The sequence below is a fragment of the Sceloporus occidentalis genome, unplaced genomic scaffold, assembly GCF_023333645.1.
Source record: "Sceloporus occidentalis isolate IW3139 unplaced genomic scaffold, rSceOcc1.0.p SCAF_2, whole genome shotgun sequence".
NCBI classification, from domain to species: Eukaryota; Metazoa; Chordata; class Lepidosauria; order Squamata; family Phrynosomatidae; genus Sceloporus; species Sceloporus occidentalis.
In genome coordinates this window covers 215,505,081-215,524,317 of record NW_028316982.1, presented here as the reverse complement: position 1 = coordinate 215,524,317, position 19,237 = coordinate 215,505,081, and the positions used below count along the sequence as shown (strand labels likewise).

At 41.8% G+C, this 19,237-nt stretch overlaps 1 protein-coding gene across 6 annotated transcripts in view; it reads left to right on the top strand.

Annotated features, from left to right (window-relative positions):
• The window catches only part of LOC149319683 (roundabout homolog 1), a 764,680-nt gene that overhangs the window by 410,818 nt on the left and 334,625 nt on the right, over window positions 1–19,237 (top strand). Inside the window, exon 1 of one of the 6 annotated variants that reach the window (XM_089512202.1) lies at window positions 12,368–12,450. The exons of the other annotated variants lie outside the window; for them this stretch is intronic. Coding sequence (XP_089368328.1) covers window positions 12,384–12,450 — 67 coding nt within the window. The 5' untranslated portion in view covers window positions 12,368–12,383. Of the gene's footprint in view, window positions 1–12,367; window positions 12,451–19,237 lie in introns of those variants that run through there. 6 annotated transcript variants of the gene reach the window in all.

The following is a 19,237-nucleotide window of genomic DNA, read 5'->3' as shown; positions in this document are numbered from 1 at the left end:
CATAGGGCAAAGTTTCCAGACCTTTCACCATTTTAGTCGCCCTCCTCTGGACATGCTCCAGTTTCTCAATGTCCTTTTTGAATTGTGGTGCCCAGAACTGGACACAATATTCCAGGTGGGGCCTGACCAGAGCAGAATACAGTGGCACTATTACTTCTCTTGATCTAGACACTATACTTTTATTGATGCAGCCTAGAATTGCATTGGCCTTTTTAGCTGCCGCATCACACTGTTGACTCATGTTCAACTTATGGTCTACTTGGACTCCTAGATCTCTTTCACATGTACTTTCATTCAGCAATGTGTCTCCCATCCTATATCTGTGCATTTCATTTTTCTGCCCTAAGTGCAGTACCTTACATTTCTCCCTGTTGAATTTCATTTTGTTAGCTTTGGCCCAGCTTTCTAGTCTATTCAGATCATTTTGAATGTTGGTCCTGTCCTCTGGAGTATTAACTATTCCTCCTAATTTGGTGTCATCTGCAAATTTGATAAGTGTGCTCCCAATTCTGTCATCCAGGTCATTGATAAAGATGTTGAATAACACTGGGCCCAGGACAGAGCCCTGTGAGACCCCACTGGTCACTTCCCTCCAGGAGGAAAAAGAGGAAAAATGGCTGCCCAGCTACTCATGCTAAAATAAAAACTAGTTAATGCTGAAAGTGCTTACACGTTCGGTTTTTCCCTTCTTCCTTTTAAAACTGAAGCTGTTGTACTTTGGACATATCATGAAACAGCATAACTCATTGGAAAAGACCATAATGCTTGTTAAAGTTGAAGACAGTGGAAAAAGAGAAAGATTTCATTACAGGTGGATAGTCTCAACCAGGGTACATATGGGGTACTTGAGTTTACAAGACCTTAGCAGCTTGTCTTATATGTCTCTTTATTCATATGGACATCATACATTGAAGCCAACTTGACGTCAATTGACATCAGTAAATGGGCACAGATGAATACATACATTTGACAGCTATTATATCCATTTTTGTATGAAAGCTCATGCTGCCAATTTCTTTCTTTCAGTTAGTTTCAAAAGTGCTACAAGATTTCTCTACATACTGATTAGTATCTTGGTAAATGATAGAGTCTCTATAAATTGGGAATGACCTGAAGATACTCAACAACAAGTGGAAGGCAGTAGTAAAAAGATGACCAGGGATCTTGGAGGATTGTTAAATTCACAGGGGTAACTACAACTTGAAGTTGACTTGACACCAAATACAACAATTCCTGAACTTCATCCTGAGGAGTTTAAAAGCCACACAACAATCCTTTCAAGTTTGTTATGCTGAAAAAAGCTTTCTTTGTAAATTGTATTTGGAAAACAAATAGATAACTTATTTAACTTTCATCCTAGTATTTGATGCCATAAATACAGTATTTGCATCTCTTCAGCTCATGAAGGGTTGCCTTTTTAAATATGACCAGTAATTCAGTTAATATAATAACTAATACCTGCAATTTTCTCTGTGTTCCTATTGATATTCTTATATATAATGCTGGTGAAGTTAAAAGGGAAAATGCCCTACGTGAATAAGGTACAGAAAAATTATTTTAATGGTCTGTTTAAAAAATCTCTAGAAGCTGACTGTTGCTGACAGATGTTAACTGTTCAGTATATCATTTTATCCCATTTATTTTTAATGGCATAGAAGCTTTTCTTAAATTAAAAGAAACTCTTTGCAAATCTGTTAAAAATGGTTGTCTTTAGAAACATTAAACACATGATATCTGAACAGTGAATATACTTTAGTTTTTCCGGCACATTTTAGGCACATCATTTTGACAGCTTTTCTTCATTTCCCATATATATTTGTGACATGAATGTAGTCTCAGAACCAGACACTATGGGGAAAAATAATGCTTTCTTGAAGGCTTCATTGTACCTAGCATAATTACTTACTCTCTTTCCCCCACCCTGGTGTAGCAAGACTCTTTTCCATTTTATTGTGTATGCTGAATGCATGTCATTCAAAGGTTCATCCTCCCCATTTTTGTTATTTTGATTTTAAGGGGAAAAAGGAAAAAAAGAATGTGCATCTTCAACTAGGCGATACGCTAATACTCTTTGGAAAGCCGCATATGGCAGCTGGAGCCTTTGGGGATAGCTCAGATATAAAAAATATAGACCAGAGTAGGAAATTTTAATGAGCAATTTCCAATAAGAATCATACAATTGTCTTAGTTATTTGTTTCATATGTCAGAACTCAACAGTAATGAAACATGTATGATATGGGAGCTAGAGGGAAACTTTCTGGCCCTATCCATCAGCCAGATTTTCTTGATTGTCTCTGTACATGTGTGTGTGTGTGCGCGCACACACACACACACACGTGCACATATATTATTACTGAGATCTGTTGTAGTTAGCCTTAAGTGTCATTCAGGTTAAATTTATGTACATTTAAGATGAACAATCCGTAAGGCTGCCTGCAAAGGCTGTAGTAATTTTGCAGACTGTAGCCTATTTTCCACTAACCATGCTCATTGGTCCCTGATCATTGGCCACACTCACTGGAGTTCTGTACCCAAACATGTGGAGGGCACTAGGTAGTATACTCCTACCTTAGGGCATAAAACTCTGAGGAAAAATGTGTTTACCTTATAATAAATGGAGATTCAGCTAGGTTCTTTCAAACCAATTTATTCCAGTCTTAGAAAGCAGTATGTAAAAGAGCTTCGGTATGATACTAGATAGGGAATTTATACAGAATGAACGAAATAGAGATTGTGTAAGGTGGTTTGATGCCTTGGAAAATGGAGAAACGTGTTGTCATATCCTTTGACTGAGCAGCACTATACTGTGCCTTGCAATAGTACATTAAATAATTGTGTACATTGATGTGAAGATATATTGGGTCTTACTATTTTTGTGAGAACATATGATGTTGTTGATCATATATTGCATAGTTACATGAATGTTTATGAGCCAGGATTTTTAAAAAATGTTTCAGCTATGCATCAGTTGTGCATTATTTAATTTTAAAACAATTAAAACATGATTATCAGTTTGTACGTGTTCCTAATACTAAAGAATAACGAAGTAATGGCATGCAAACTCCATCCAGGAAACAGTATTAGTTGAAGAACTATGGAAGAATACAATTCACATGGTTCTTTAAAACTATAATTTTGTACTGATTATGTGAATTAGGATACTGTCCAAACATAAATCCAGGTGTGGGCTACTTCAGAAGATTTTTGGGTATACAATCCACTGGAACTCTATTGGTTGGGAGCTGTGGGAGGGGTGTCCCTGTGAAAGCAGGAGCAGCTCATAATTTACGGATTACAGGGTTAAATGGTACATTATACACAAATGTAACCTGATAATGCTTTCTTTCTCCTGAATCAGTGGTTCCCAAACTTTGGTTTTCCAGGTGTTTTAGACTTCATTTCCCAGAAGTCCTAGCCACCATGGCTCACATTCTGGAATTCTGGGAGATGAAGTCCAAAAAATCTGGAGTAGCAAGATTAAAAGAAAAGGTGGTTAAAACTAAAAAATTGCACTGAAAGAAAGGGATAAACACTTTTTCCACCAACCAATTCTCATGCTCATGTGTCATCTTCTGGTATGTTTCCCCCTCTTCCAATAGAGTTGCAGCCATGGCATGCCTTTGCAACCACATTGTTTAAACCCATAAGGGAAAAAAGAATATCCTTTCCTAAGTACCATTACTCAAAATGTTTTTTTTCCAAACAAAAATAAAGGAAGGAAGGAAGGGAGGGAGGGAAAGGAAAAAAGGGGAAAGAAAAGATGTTAGATGACTATTATATATTATATAGTGTCATATAAATGTAATCTTTTCTATGTATTTCTGTATGTATTTCAAAGGACAGCAGTGTCCAATTTAGCCATCTCAGCAATTAAAAAAACAAAACACACTTGGAAATCCCCCCAAAAGCTGCCATTGACTCAGAGGTCATGGTGCTGCATGTTTGTATGAATTTTATATTGGAATCTCAATAAAGGTTGTGCAGTTACTAACAGGAATATTCTCCCATCATATAGTAGGTGGTGGTTTCATCCAGTGTGGAAGGGTGTGTGTCTAAACTTGTCAGCTGAAAATAGAACAGTTTTGCAAGAAGTAATTAATTGTCAGACTGGGTTATAACCAGCAGTCTGAGAAAACTCTATATGAGAAGAAAAACATGAGAGAGAGAGAGAGAGAGAGAGAGATTAGGAGACATGTATTTTAACATGTGCACCTAGTTTACTAATGTTGTTACATACATTCAAGTCAGTCCTTACTTACCTAAACCCTAAAGCTAGCCTAGCATGACAAGATTTGTTCAGAGGTTTGCTTTTGCATTCCTCTAAGGCTGAGAGAATGTGACTTGCTCAAGGTCAACACATGGGTTTCCATGGCTGAGTGAGGATTAGACCCTTGACCTGCAGAGTTGTAATCCAGAAATCAAACCACTACACCATGCTGTCTCCAAATCTAGTATACATATACATTAATTTTCAGCATTTTGTATGAATTAGCAAACAAGTTAGAAAAAAAGCAATACAAGAAAGTACATGTTTTGTTAGAAAACTACACACCTCATATTGCTTATGTTTTAATATGAGTTGCAAATCTGTTATACAGTACTTGAAAGGCAAGAAATTTATCCACTTATGATATTCTGAGTCACAAAAACATTTCCATATTATGATAAGAATCATCTGCTATTATTTTGGTTTGGAATTACTGGAATTTTCAAGCAGTAGAGAGTGTGATGCAAATAAACAAAGGGATGGGGGGCTAGATATTTTAAAGCTTTTAGAAACAAGCAGGTAAGATGTGAATGTGAATTGGATACAAATTCAATATATTTTTAAAAGATACATGTTCAGTTAGAAGGTGATTCAGCAATGGGTCACAGAAATAAATTATTATTATTATTTTTGCATTATGACAATCAGAGTTCTGCAGATGCATTTTTTTAAAATTGGCTTTCACCACTATGGGAACATGTACATGCCATTAACCAAATATTCCTCTGCATTGAGGTGTGCAGTACAGTGCCAAATCTAAAGCGTGGGAACCCCCCCATCTGGACCAGCCCTTAAAGAACTGGTCTTTTGGAGCTATAAAATTTTGCTGTGGAATCTAGTAATTAGCTGAAAAGGGTGATGAAAGAATTAGGAGGTCATGATGTGTAGTCTGCAGTGTGTAGCAATTCTAGTAATGTTATAATGACTGCCTCTGGGTTAGTCACACACCAGGTATGTGTGGCTGGGTGCATGAACTGTTCTTAATGGTTTTAGATTTGAGTCATCAACTACATGGGTGGTAAATCTGGCACCTTCAGAGTAAGATATAGTGTGCATAAAAATAAAATAACATTAAAAATGTGCCAGATGTTGTTCAAACTGGAATTTAAGAAACTAAATACATTGAGATGAGTCCATAGTGTTATTAAGAGTTATGCTCCATTTGAAATCCATGCAAGTTAATGAAGAGTAATGTTCCTATGTGTGTGTGTGTGTGTGTGTGTGTTGTATGCCTTCAAGTTATTTCTGACTTATGGCAACCCTACCACAGTGTTTTCTTGGCAAGTTTCTTCAGAGGGTGTTTGCCATTGCTGTCCTTTGAGGCTGAGAGTGTGTGACTTGCCCAAGGTCTAATGCTCAAAACAGTATGCCACATGGCGGCACCTTAACTGAACTGATTTTACTGAACTCTGTAAATTTACTCAAAAGTAAACATCACTGTCTTCAGTGGTGCTTGCTTCTAAGTGAATGTCTGCAGGAATCCAAATTAAGTGTGAACCCAAGTCATAGTAAAAGTGCAGGACCATGCATGCTCACCCAGTGTAAAGACTTGCTGAACCTTACAGTTTGTATAGGAGTCCCGCCTAATTATATTTTAAAATATAAACTAGTTTAAAGTGGGATCTGAATCTGTTACACTCTCTTCTAAATGAAAAACAATATTGTATAGATAACATTCCAGCTACTTTTATTTTAAAATTATGAAAATATCTTTTTTTCTGAGGTTAATTATTATAAATGAAAGACTTCATCATCCCACCTACATTTTTTTTTTACTGTGTGTTTTGTACTGGTACAATAAGTCCTCACAGATACCACAGGGACGTAGCCAAGAGGGGTCTGAAGGGTTCAGACCCCCCCTTCCATTAGAAAAACAAATGGCATGTGCTGCTGCACCACTGCGCCCACAGGGATGTAGCCAGGATTTTAGGAAGGGGGGGGAGTCCAGACTAAGTGCTCCATTATAATGGGGCTTGGGTGCGGTGGCGCAGCAGCACGCACCATTCATTTTTCTAATGGAAGGGGGGGTCCAGACCCCAAGGACCCCCCCTTGGCTACGTCCCTGGCACCCAAGCCCCATTATAATGGTGGCACTTAGTCTGGACCCCCCCCCTTCCTAAAATCCTGGATATCTCCCTGGATACCAGAACCCAAAGGATACCAGATGACTAAGAGCATTCACTTTTGCATCTGGGTAACCTGATATTCAGCTGGCCTAATACCTTAAAGGCACCAGATCCTATTTGATTATAGAATCATTGAATCATAGGAGATTATCACAAGATCGCTCCCCCATCTTTATCCCATCCATAACCTGAGTGACAGCGATTGCGCAAATCACTTTCACACTGCAGCTGGCTGAAAAGTGCTTTCAGCCATTGCAGTTAATACCATGACAATGGCAATGGCTGAAAGCACTTTCAGACATCATGGTATTAATGGGTTTTTCTGTTAATACAAAAGACTGCAAATGACAGCTGAAAGCACTTTTAGCTGACTGCTGAAAGCACTTTTCAGCTGGTGCAGTGTGAAAGTGATTTGCGTGATCACTCTTACTTGTGCTTCCTTGCTGGTTCAAGTTCAGGTCATGTGTGAAAGTCCTTTCCACAATCAGGCAGACAGGACAGGACAGGGAGGGGACAATGTCCCATCACTCATGTGATAATCTCCATAGAGTTGGAAGAAACCACAAGGGCCATCCAGTCCAACCTTCTACCATGCAGGAACTCACAATCAAAGCTCACCTGACAGATGGCCGTTGAGCCTCTGTTCAAAGACCTCCAAAGCAGGAGACTCCACCATTCTTAGAGGGAGCATATTCCATTGTTGAACAGCTCTTACTGTCAGGAAGTTCTTCCTAATGTTAAGGTGGACTCTCTTTTCCTGTAGCTTGCATCCATTGTTCTAGGTCCTATTCTCTGGGGCAGAAGAAAACACGTGTGCTCCATCCTTATGACACGCCTTCACTTCCATGTGAATGTTGCTGGTTAGTACCTGGTTATTGCTAGGATAAATCCTGTTTAATCGCAATGTCATGTGAAAATCTTCACTGCAATCATGCAGTTTTCACTGGATAATGACACTTTAAACCCCTGATTATCCCTGTGTGATAAAGTGCTAACCCACATTTTACTAGCTTGTTTGCAAGAATGTCATGGGGAATCTTGTCAAAGGCCTTGCTGAAATCCAGACATGCTATGTCTACAGCATTCCTTTCATCTACCAATCTGGTAATTTTATCAAAAAATCTGATCTTGGAAGCTAAGCAAGGTCAGCTGTGGTTAATACATAAATGGGAGAGTGTCAAAAAATATCAGGTGCTATAGGCTATAGTTCAGAGGAAGGACATGGCAAAACGAATGGAGAACCTAAAGGAACCCTGTCAGGGGGATTTTCTTGGCATGATTTGTTCAGAGGAGTTTTGTCTTTGTCCTTCTCAGAGTACAAGAGAATGTGATTTGCCCAATGTTACTCAGTGGGTTTCCATGGCCAAGTAGGATTCAAGTCCTATTCTCCAAAGACATAGTCCAATACTCAAATGAGTACACCATGCTGGCTCAAAACAGACATTTACTTTTCATATTGTGAAAGAAATTATTTTGTCCAGTAAATTCTTTTTCTTCAAAGTTCAAAATATTTAACTTTAAAGTACATGTATTTGCATAGGAAAAGCCAGAGAAATTTCCTTTGTGTGTTTGATATACACACCAATCTTATTTGTTTGTTTATTTATTATTTTATATCATACCTTTATCCTTGGATAGGTCCTAAGGAACACACTTATCTTAGAACCTATACAGTCTTGCTGATTTAAATGTATTGAATTGAACTAAGATACAATTCTACCATGGGTAGCACCTTTGGGCTGCATGTCTGTTGTTTTGTATTATCCTCCTGGGATATGTAAAGGCTTTGTTTAGCTATAAACAAGCAGGTTGGGTCCAGATTACATTGTATTCCCATTGACAATGGGACTAAAACAGTTTAGTCCCATTGGAGTCAATGGGTTTTGAATTGGTCATTATTTTTAAAGTTTATTATAAATGTTTCTGTATGACTTCTAATTTACAGAGATCATAAAGCTTTTTAACAGTAACCCCATGAAGCAAACAGATAGTACAACAATGTATGACAGAGTTCAAAACATTTAATGACAGAGGCTCAGTCAAGGTAAAAGGATGTAGTCAACATGCCAGGATTGATGTCTTTTGTATCAGAGAGAAGAAAATTCCATAAAGCGGTCACCACCAAATGTCAATATTTGAGCTGCCATACAGATAACAGTGTGTCCCTTGGAGAATTTAGAAGCTTAGAGGAAACTGATACAGTGGAGTATCAGCTGAGATAACTGGGTCTTGTGCTGTATATGCTTTTGTATTCTAGTACCAACACTGTAAACCTAAACTGCTAGTAGACTGACAGCCAGAGTAAAATCACTTGACACATGTGGAATATGTATGTAATAATCCATCTGAATTAGTAATTGCTGCACAGAGCAAATTACAACAATCCTATCTCAAGGTCATCATTTTGTGAATAACAGTGGCTAGGCAATCTTTACCCAGGATCTGAACCTAAATCATAGGCAACATTGATCTTCTGGCAGACCAGTCTGGCATTAAGACCATTAGGTTACAAGGCTGAGCAACCAGGATACTGTTCAGAAGCTGTGATGGAAATGTTTGTTAGATTGGTGATGGAGGTGTGTGCTTTCAAGTTGTTTCCAACTTAGGGCAACCCTAAGGCTATCATGTGTTGTTTAATAATGACTGTGCTGAGGTAGGGTTAAGCATATGGAGAGAGAAAAGAGTGCCTCCTTTTTCAGGAGTCTTCAGCTACAGGAGACATAAATTGGTCTTCTGTATTTCAGACCCAGTGTAGTGCAATGGTTTGAGTGTTAAACTAGGCTCTGGAAACCAGGTTTCAAATCCTCACTTGACCATAGAAACCCATTGAATGATCATGGGCAAGTCACATACTCTCAGTTCCAGGGGAAGGCCTCTGCCTTCAGTCCCACCTCATGTCCTTGGTCTCGCCCACTGTTGGAAAGTGGTCTCAATGCCAAAAAGGCTGCAATTATATGCAACCTCTGTGGGTATAAGCATGGTCTTGATGCTTATGTGATATAATTATAAACTAACATTTAATTATGTAGTGCTTGGAACAAGTAAACCTGATTTTATTGATAATAAAGGTGATGCAGTAGCACTCCTACCTTTTCTTACTGGTGTTGTGCCCAGTTTGAGGTTGCAGTTCTTTATATACTTTGTTAGGAATAAGCCTTACTGGTGTTCATTGTGATGTTACCAAGGCTTGTGATTCCATGCCTCAAAATATGCATCTTGCCAATGCACAATGTAGTTAGTATTACGGTTGCATTCTTTTTTTTTTTTTAATCAATCATTTCACATTTCACAAGGTTTTGGCCTGTGGGATAAAACATACTTTTCTTCTGCTGTATGGGCAAAATAAAACATCCTCTCCTCCTCAACAATGCAGTGCCCAATCTCCATTCTGTTGTGAATTGTCAGATTTATGTCTGGCCATGTCAGCAACAAACCTACAATATACCCACTTAAACCAGATAGGAGATAAAGTAACATCAGCAGTGTGATGGGATCTAAAATGGGGTTGTAACTGGAATGAGAAATAACCAAGCAATTATTATTTTCTTTTCTTGTTTAAAGAAATGATAACTGCATCACCCATGAACCAGGCTAAAAGAGGGGGTTGGTCACTCAGTCACTATTGCCTTGGAGCAAAGATGGTGTGATAGAACTGTATTACCAATGAAGAGAGAACTGGTCAGCTTTGGAAGTGGGCCTAAAAGGGCTCTCTGCAGGAGGTTTTGTTGGTTTTCTCACCAGAGCTTCAGAGCTGTCTCACAGCCAAGCAAAAACCTGCAGGAATAAGTTGTCTGGATGAGTAGCAGAAAGTTGAATTTCAGGTTCACAGCCCACTGGGATTTGCTCTAGAACATACAATGGAGGGAAAGTAATATGCTTGTTTCAGACTTCAAGCTAAGGGAGGAAACATGGCTTAGCTCAATACTAGAAGCAGCCAGGTTTTCCTGTTGTCAGAGTCTCTTCACACCATTGCCACTTCTTGCTTATGGTGGCACAAGCACCCCAGATGCTCTACCCTTAATGCCTGGCTCTGGAGAAGGGATAGTATAGGAATGGGTGGTCCTGGGATTTCTGCAAAGCAGGGGTGGAAGCCATCCTAGCTTTGGAGGACATGCCCTCCCCTTGCACTCTGTCACCCTGTCTAATAGGATTGCTGACCCTGCTTTCTCTTATCCTTAGCAGGGGTGCTTTGATTGTGAGTTCCTGCATGGCAGGGGGGTTGGACTGGATGGCCCTGGGATCCCATCAAACTCTACGCTTCTATGATTCAGTGGTCTGGAAAGCTGCCAAAATAAATAGCTGCTGCACTGGCACACACATACACACACACACACAATATCTGTTGTTCACAAGACTCAACTTGTTCCTGCCTCTTTCCATCAGGCATTAGGGAGACAAATCCAAAGGATTCCTTGTGCTTAAGACCATCTTTTCTTGGCTGTGTTTTTGAGAGGCAACAGAATAACAGGTTTACTCAATCCCTTTTTCTTTCATTTCCCCATCTGCAAAGAGGGAGGAGGAGGAGGAGAGCTTGGAGAAGTTACACTTTGGGGTCACCACTTTGAGATCCGAGCTGCAGAGTTTGGTTGGAACCAGGCACTTCATCCTGCCAAGGCTCAGTTGGGAATGCAATTACTTTTCTTGAAAGAGCAAATAAGTTGTGCTATTGCATTAGTGAGAAAGTGCTGCAACAATCATCATCATCATCATTTGGATGGCTCTACAACCTTCCACCTCAGCTCCCCCAATCCCCCTCCAGTAGTAAGGCCTCCCTCCCTCCCTCTTTGTCTTCCTAGCTGAGCCTGGCTCTTGCTTTTAGCAGCAGAAGCCAAAGGGTTACAATGAGTGGGTTCCCCGGGCGGATTGTTTGAAGTCCTCCGGTGGGAAGCTCCATTTGGATTTGGGGGTGTGTATATGTGTGTGTGGAAGTGAAGATGCCCTCGGAATGGTGTGCTCCGCCTTCAGTGGATCTCCCCCCCCCCCCAGAGCTTCCCACCCAGCAGGGGCTCTTTGTTGGCCAGGGGGGCCCAAAGGGGGCCTCCTTCGGACCCACAGCTCCAGTCGCTCTGTGCCTCAACATAAAATAAAAACAAATGAAGACGGGGGGAAGAGGGCTTTCTTGGCTGCTGGCTTTCTTTCTTTGAGGCAGTGGTCCCCAAACGGTGCCCCCTTTTGGGAGCTGAAGTCCAACCTCCCTGAGGGAGCAGAGTCTGGGGAACCAGGGCTTGAAGGTGTCCTGAGGCGCCTCCGGGGCAGCAGAGCGCGCCTTTCTGGCCAGAAACTTCGGGGGCTTGCTTCCCTCTGAGGGGGGGCTGGCCTTTCCCTCCCCCTCATTCCCTCACACACTTGGCTTTTGTGCTGCTGGGGGAAGGGGCAGAAGAGGAGGAGGAGGAGGCATTGGAAGCCCTGGAGCCGGCGCCTCAAGTGATGGGACCCGGGCTGGCTGCCCCTCTGCCTCCGCCCTCCTTGGCTCTCCTGGGCCAGCAGCCCCTCCAGCCCCCTCCTCCTCCTCCTCCTCTGCTTCCCAGGAGTTTTGGCGAGGAAGAGGAGGAGGCACTTGAGGCAACTCAGGCAGGCGACCTCCCTCCTTCCCTCCCTCCCTCCCTCCCTCTCTGGCTGAAACCAAAGCCAGTCCTCCTCCTCCTCCTCCCCTTCCCTCCTCCTGCTCTCTTCTCCCGGCCTGGCTCTCGGAGGAGGAGGATGGTCCAGCCAAGGAGCCCCCTTCGGGCTGAGGCGCCCCTGGGCTGCTGCTGCTGCTGCTGCTGATCCTGGATAGTTGTCTTCGCCTGGGCTCAACTTGGGATTTAGGACACCGCTGCTACCGCCATCGCCTTGGCCTCTTCTTCTTCGTCTTCTTCTGCTGTGGATTTACAAACAGAGGAGCCTTGGAGGCATTTGGGGGGTCCCTGCCCTGCCTCCCCTTCCCTCCCTCCCTGCCTGCCTGCCTGCCTTTGGGCATGAGCCTCCCGACAGGCTCCACCTGGAGACCATGAGCAGCCCAGAGCTGGCTCTCGCCTCCTCTCTCCTTGGCTTGCTCTTCATTTGCCTCTCCGCAGGTAATCCTTTCTCTCTCTCTCTCTCTCTCTCTCTCTCTCACTTTAACCACTCTTCCCAACATGTTTCCTCTGTCCCTCAGTGGCCTCTTGGACCCCCCCCCGCCCCCCAGTTGAAAAGGGTCCCTGCAAAAAACCCCGAGCCCAAGCCCTCCTCCCGGTCCCTGGATGACTTCCACGCGGAATGAATGAAGCCTGGCTGCCTTTGCACCCTCCGCGGCAGACAGACAATGGGAGAGCCTCCCAGAACTCGGGCCCCTTCCCTTCCCTTCCCTTCCCTGCGAGGGGCTCTCCCTCAGGCTGGGCCTGGGTCCCCCTCAAGGCACCGGATGCTAAGCAGGGCCTGCTCTGGTTAGAACTTGGAGGGGAGACCGCCCACAAATCCCAGGCGCTTTAGGCTGTGGTTCAGAAGAAGTTACTGGCCAAACCAGGTTCTAAGTATCTCTGGCCCAAGCAAACCCTGTGAAACCCATAAGCGGAGAGGCAACTTGAAGGCACACATCTTCAAGTCTGTCCAGCAGGGAGGGATGCTTGGCAATTCTTTTGCTTCCTGGCACTCTCTTCCATTCACGCCTCCATGGCTTATGCCTCTCCAAATGCTTTTCAGTGTGTTTTGATGAAGTTACCTCTCCCTCCCCTGTCCCCTCCCCAGCCATGTAGCAGATTTAAGCCTACTTAAATGCATGAGAGAAAGTCGACTTAAGTCTGGGGGGGGGGGGGGGGAAGCAGGGGTTTGGGGACCATAGCACCAAGGCCACAGATGCTCTCAGCATTGGAGAGTCCTCTTCAGTCAGAGGGACGAGGAGGCATTCTGGGCCCCAGTTGGATGCATCCAGGGCTCTTGCCCCACAGAATGGTCAGAAAATGTGCATGTTTTATTGGTTGCCCTGTATGGGAACAGAGTAGACTTGATCTTGTATAAGCAGTCCCCCCCCACCCCCCCCATTTGTCCTCCTTGCTTGTAGCAGCCAGCCTAGATGGCATCAAAGGGTCTATTAGGACTTGTTTGATGCATCCAAGAACTATAATTAAAATAGATCATAGAGAACCTGCAGGAAGCTACTTTCTTTCAACTGTAGGAACTAAATAGCTGTCTTCTGCTTAGGGAGAGTTTTAAGGTGTGGGGAGGGGGAGGTGACAGCCAGTCGTTTCTTCACTATATGACTTGGTTTGCTAGTGGGGAACAGATTTGGAGTTGTTGCCCCCCCCCCTGAATTTTCTGGAGAGCGTATTGTCCCATTGTTCAGTACAGTCCAATTGAAGCCCTTGATGTTCTTTTCCAGGTAAGTGAACCATTGGCTCCTAAAGGGATTTGCTTGGGGCAAACTTTCATTGGAATGCCTGGGACGTTGAGGCAGAGTTAGTATTCCCAGAGTTACTTTGTTGTTGTTGTTGTTGTTTTGTGTGTTGAGAGAGAGCATTTAGCACCTTTGAGACTAACTGAAAGCATGAGCTTTGCTAGACTTAAGTCTGCTTTCTCCATGCATTAAAGTCAGCTTAAATCTGTGAAAGCTCGTGCTGCCAACTTCTTTCTTTCAGTTAGTCTCGAAGATGCTGGAAGCTCTCTCTGCATACTGATTCTACAGACTAACAGGGCTATACCTTTGAATTCTACCACTTTGATTTTTGTAGCTCAACATACATGCAGGGCATATTTATTATGCATGTTTACTTGGTATTAAGTAAGCCTACAGCACTCAGTGTGCATAGATTTACAGTCCTAAGGCAGGCATGTTCCTGGTTTATTTCTTTTATTTTTAATAATCCCGCCTTCATCTATCCAGATGGGTTCCTCCTTGTCTTAACTTTCACAAGTTGAAGCCTGTACTCAAACCCACCATTTGCAAAGTGGATTTTAGATTTAGACTGTAATAACTCTGAAAGAATCTAAAGTGGTCTTGCTTGAGACTGTTCACTGTAGTGCAGCGAAACAGTGGATATCTCTGTAAACAGTTTATATGCTCTCTGTTTCCTGCAAAATAATCATGTTTGCTGGCTTGGTCTGGCAGCATGGCACATGTGTTAAATAGTTCAATTTAACTGCAAAAAAAAGATTGTTACAGTCCCATGAAACCTGTTCCCTTGACCAGAGGTGACAAGAGAACAGCCTAGAGAGGAAAATGAGCTCCATCCCATGTGCTGAATGGGAAAGAAAGCAGCAGACAGGGGTTACTTTGCAGTGGGAACAGGACAGGTGAATGGGTTAAACCTGAAACTTTTTTCCTCCTTCAGTCACCAGCTCAGGGACTTTTCATTCCTTTTCTTTTGAATGCTCCTTAAAGTTGAATGAAGCTCACATTCACCAAGATGAATCTCTTTTCTCTATGGTCTTTTATGTATACTAACTCACAAGTCCTTGCTTGAATTTATAGCCAAAAGCTTTCTTTGCCATCATTTTTGATTTGATCTTCTAAGAGTTTTTTCCTCCTATGGCAAGTGAGGTGACAAGTCTGATAAACGGAGAAAGGAGAGATCATTAAACAGATATGGGGATTAGTGGTCATTAGTCACTGCTTGAGCTGGCTTTATTAGTGCTGGGATGTTATCCTGGGCTTAAGGAGCATCATACCAGTACAGTAAGCTCTAGACTGCAATTAAAAAAACGCACTCAAAAAACCTTTCTCTTAATTTAAGTGTTCTTTCACAATAGGTTTATGACTGTAATGTGCTATGGAATTCTTTGTTGTTTTTGCTTAATTCTACTTGATAGAGCATAATTCTCTTGCTTAAGATTACTGTTTGTCTGTGAAATGTATTTTCCTTACCTTGAGCTAACATAAACATTTTCTTTTAACCTTTATGTTTTTGCAGTGCTTGCTGTCTGTTCTTGTTGAGGAACAGGCTGGGACAGTTGATTCTTTCAGCTTTCCACTCTCAGCATTTGACTCTTGTGTGTTGTAGTGTAACATGTTCCTCAAAGAGAAAACTGCTTGGGCTCGTGATGATGCAGTTTTTCCAAAAGTGTATTTGGTTGTGTGGTGCTTGTTACCAATATATCAAAGAAGCATTTGGTAATTATTAATATGAAGAAATAAAGATGATGTGTTTATGTCTACTCAGAAGTAAATTCTTCCTGAGTTCAGCAAGATTTACTTCCAGGATAAGCCAGTAGTAGGATTGCAGCCTAAAAGAAAGATTTGTGCAGATATGAGAGTTGCTGAGGGTTCTGTTTATGGATCCCTTTAGAAAATCAGCTTTGTGCATATTTTAATGAGCAGTGTCTAGACTTCAGAATGTTGTATAGTATAAAGCAGAGTAATTTCAAATTTAGTTTATTGAAAGAGTTGTTGACTGAAACATTGTGCAGCATTGACACGATAAGTTAACAGCATTTACTTCCTTGACCATCTTAGCATATTACAATTAACAAATTATTCTTCGAATATTTTATTTCTGTCAGTAAGTCTGTTACTTCTCACTCAAAAGAACATGACTTTCTAATACTGTCTTGCCAATTAAAATTTGTATGACTGACACAGTTATCTTTTGTTATCCCCATTGTTACTATGCTTTTTAGTGACTTTAACAACTTTCTACATTCTATTCAACTTATAACTCAGAAAAAAATAGTATTTGCGTTCTCTGTTGGAGGCATGTAAACATTTAAAAGTATACCCCTTTGTTGTTAGAACTCTTGCTAGAATGAATGGCTTGTTTTCCATGTGAGAGCTTTTCTTATCCTTCATTGCTCTACTTCAAAACTGTTGCTTGTGTTGCTAATTACAGAGACCCATTGTAATAATTCAGAGTGTGGGCTAGTGAGTATCTGGTTCAAATCTCAGAGCCACAAACTTACTTGGTCTTCTCAGCCTTTGCAACATGGTTTGCAAATTTTGGCCTACTTACAGGGCTGTTGGAATGTTTCCAGGTCTGAAACATTCTGTTTAAAACAGTTAAAAGCTATAAGTAAACATCGCATATAGATGCCATTATTACTGTACAAGTTTAATATAAGGGTGATGATGTAAAGTTCTTCCTAATTTCTGCTGGAGCCACCCGACTCAAGTCATTGAAGATCATGTCTGTCTGTCTCTCACCTCCTATTTATATATACTCATTGCACAGCTGGAGACTTGGATGCCAAAGCTTGTTCTGATTTCCTGATTCATTAGTTTTATGTTCTAGGCACCTTTTGAAATTCATTGCCCTTTGTGTTGAAGAAGGATGTGATCCAGACCAATACATGTGAGGCAGTCTATTAGTATGTCTAAAAAGCTAAAGCTATGGTTGATCTGTCCACTCTGTTTTGGCAATGTGCTTACTTGTAGAGTCTGTAGTGCGGATTACCTGAAGCATATGATATACACATGTCTGAAGTAGCATCTTAGGTGGGTTACATACCGCCGCTTTGCAGCGGTCTCCCGGCGCTGCTGTTTGCTCCACGACGGAGTTGCAGCAGCCAAACCGCATGACTCCCTTGCGGAGCAAAAAAGGAGCTCCAAAATGGAGCTCCTTCTTGCGGCGCGGCTATGACGCCACGAAGAGCCACTGGCGCACTCCTGTCATCATAGCCACCACGACACGTGCGGAAGCACAGCGTCCGCTACGTAAAAATGGCGGCGGCCGTCTGGAACGGCCACCGTCATTTTTTACGCGCAGAGCGCGTATTAGGGAGGTGCGGAAGCACTGCACCTCCCTAACCCTAGTACGCGCTCTGCGCATACTTTAATGGCGGTGTATAACCCGCCTTAGTTGGTCTTCCATGTTGAATAACATAAGGAATGTTGTGTTTTACATAACATTTTTTCCCCTATGGAAATTGTTTTTCCAGTGATATTTAACAAGTAGGTTAGATCCCAGACTATGTAGTGGAGCTAGTCTGAAATATTGCACCAGTGGCATAACCTTTATTCATTCATTTTTGGGATAGGGATAGATGTGGAGAAATTGGTTGAGACAGAAAACAGACATAGTACACAGAAATTAAAAGTGGGATCCATGTTCAGTCCCCAGTCTGAAACAACTGTTGTTTTTTACACTGATCTTATGATTTTTCTTTCTTTCTGTATAACTCAAGTTTCTAAAAAAGCCTTTCAGTTTTTTACACATTTCTTTCTACTGGATAGAATTTACTGTTATGTGATTAGAACTAAATGTTTCTAAGCTTTGCAGTCATACCTCTGAGTCAAAAAGGCGTAGGACTGAGTTATATGATATTGAACTACTTTATACTCTCAAAACAAATGGTTCAACTGTACAAAAAGTAAATGCAAAACTACTCCTTCATTTGATTATATGGATACAATACTGATTCTAATCTGTGTTGATGATTGTCTGTCCAAAACTAGAATAATAGTTACTTTGAATTAATTCATTTTAGCAATACTACACATTTGTTCAGTCATTTAGCACAGGAAGTACAGTAGAGCATAATAACTTCTGCAGTAGGAGAGCTGTTTTGTTAAGTACCTTTTTCTTCAAATAACAACATTGTAAAAATATTTAGCTTTTTGAGTGCCTAGAAATCAGCCAAGTCCAAAAAGTGGCCATTGATAGATCAAAATATATTCATTTTCCTATTATGCATTAATGTATTTCGTGTTTTATCTCTGCAAGATGAATACTGAGTCTTTGCTGAGAACAGAAGTATCTGTATCATTGCTTACATAATTTTTATTTACTATTACTTTTTATTTGATTTTCAAGATACTATTTTGAAAGGAGCCCTTTGATGACTGTATGGTATGCTTAGTCAATGGTTGTGTCAGTATTAAAACCTATGGTTTACTGGTGTTACTTTCGGAACAACATCTTGCATATTTCCTCGTGTTTGACAAATATGTGAAATAGTTTTGGTTATTTTGTGCATCTGCTTTGTCTCCTCTATTTCAGTTCTTGAAACTGTACTGTGAAACTTGCATCATCTTAGTTAAGCTTCCTACACCTGCTGGGCTCTCTACTACACACCCAATAAATCTCAAAAGCAGGGCTTGCTAGCAGAGAAGCCCAACACCTGTTCCTAGATCTGTGCACCATGGGGATCTTACTCCAAGCCCAGATTTTAGAAGTATCACATGAAATAAAAAGGGGAGTTATGTGAGTCTTTCCCAAGGCCACTAGTCAGAAAACTATTCTCCTTTACAGAAATTGCAACTTCATACAAAAACTGTCATAATATATGATAATAAAACACGATCCTTCTTTGTGTGCATAGACAATCATTGGCAGATTTCCACTGTGAATGTGTGTTTTGTGTCTTCACATCCTTTCCCCAACTTTTGGTGACACTAGGGTGAACTTATCACAACATTTTCTGAGTCTCTGAGGCGGGTTACACACCGCCATTTACTACGTAATGAATACGTACTAGGGTTAGGAAGGGGCGGTGCTTCCACATCCCCCTAACCCTAGTACGTATTCTGTACGTACAATATGGCGGCGGCCGTTCCACACGGCCACCGCTATATTTACGTATCGGACGCTGTGCGTCCGCACGTGTCACGGCGTCTATGACGTCGCAAGTCCACCCCTGGCACCTCGCAACGTCATAGAGGTGCCGCTTAAAGAAGCTCCATTTTGGAGCTTCTTTTTCGGTCCGTGCGGGAGCCGCGCGGTGTGGCTACTGCGGCTCCCGCACGGAGCAAGTGGCGGTGGCGGCAGACCGCCGCAAAGCGGCGGTCTGTAACCCGCCAGAGTGTGTGACTTGCCCAAGGTCTCCCAGTGGATTTCTATGGCAGAGCAGGGATTCAAACCCTGGCCTCAAGTTGTAGTCTGATGCTCAAACCACTGTGCTATGTTGGCTCCATTCACTGTGAGTACATCTGGCAAAATACATGTGTATTTTAGCCCC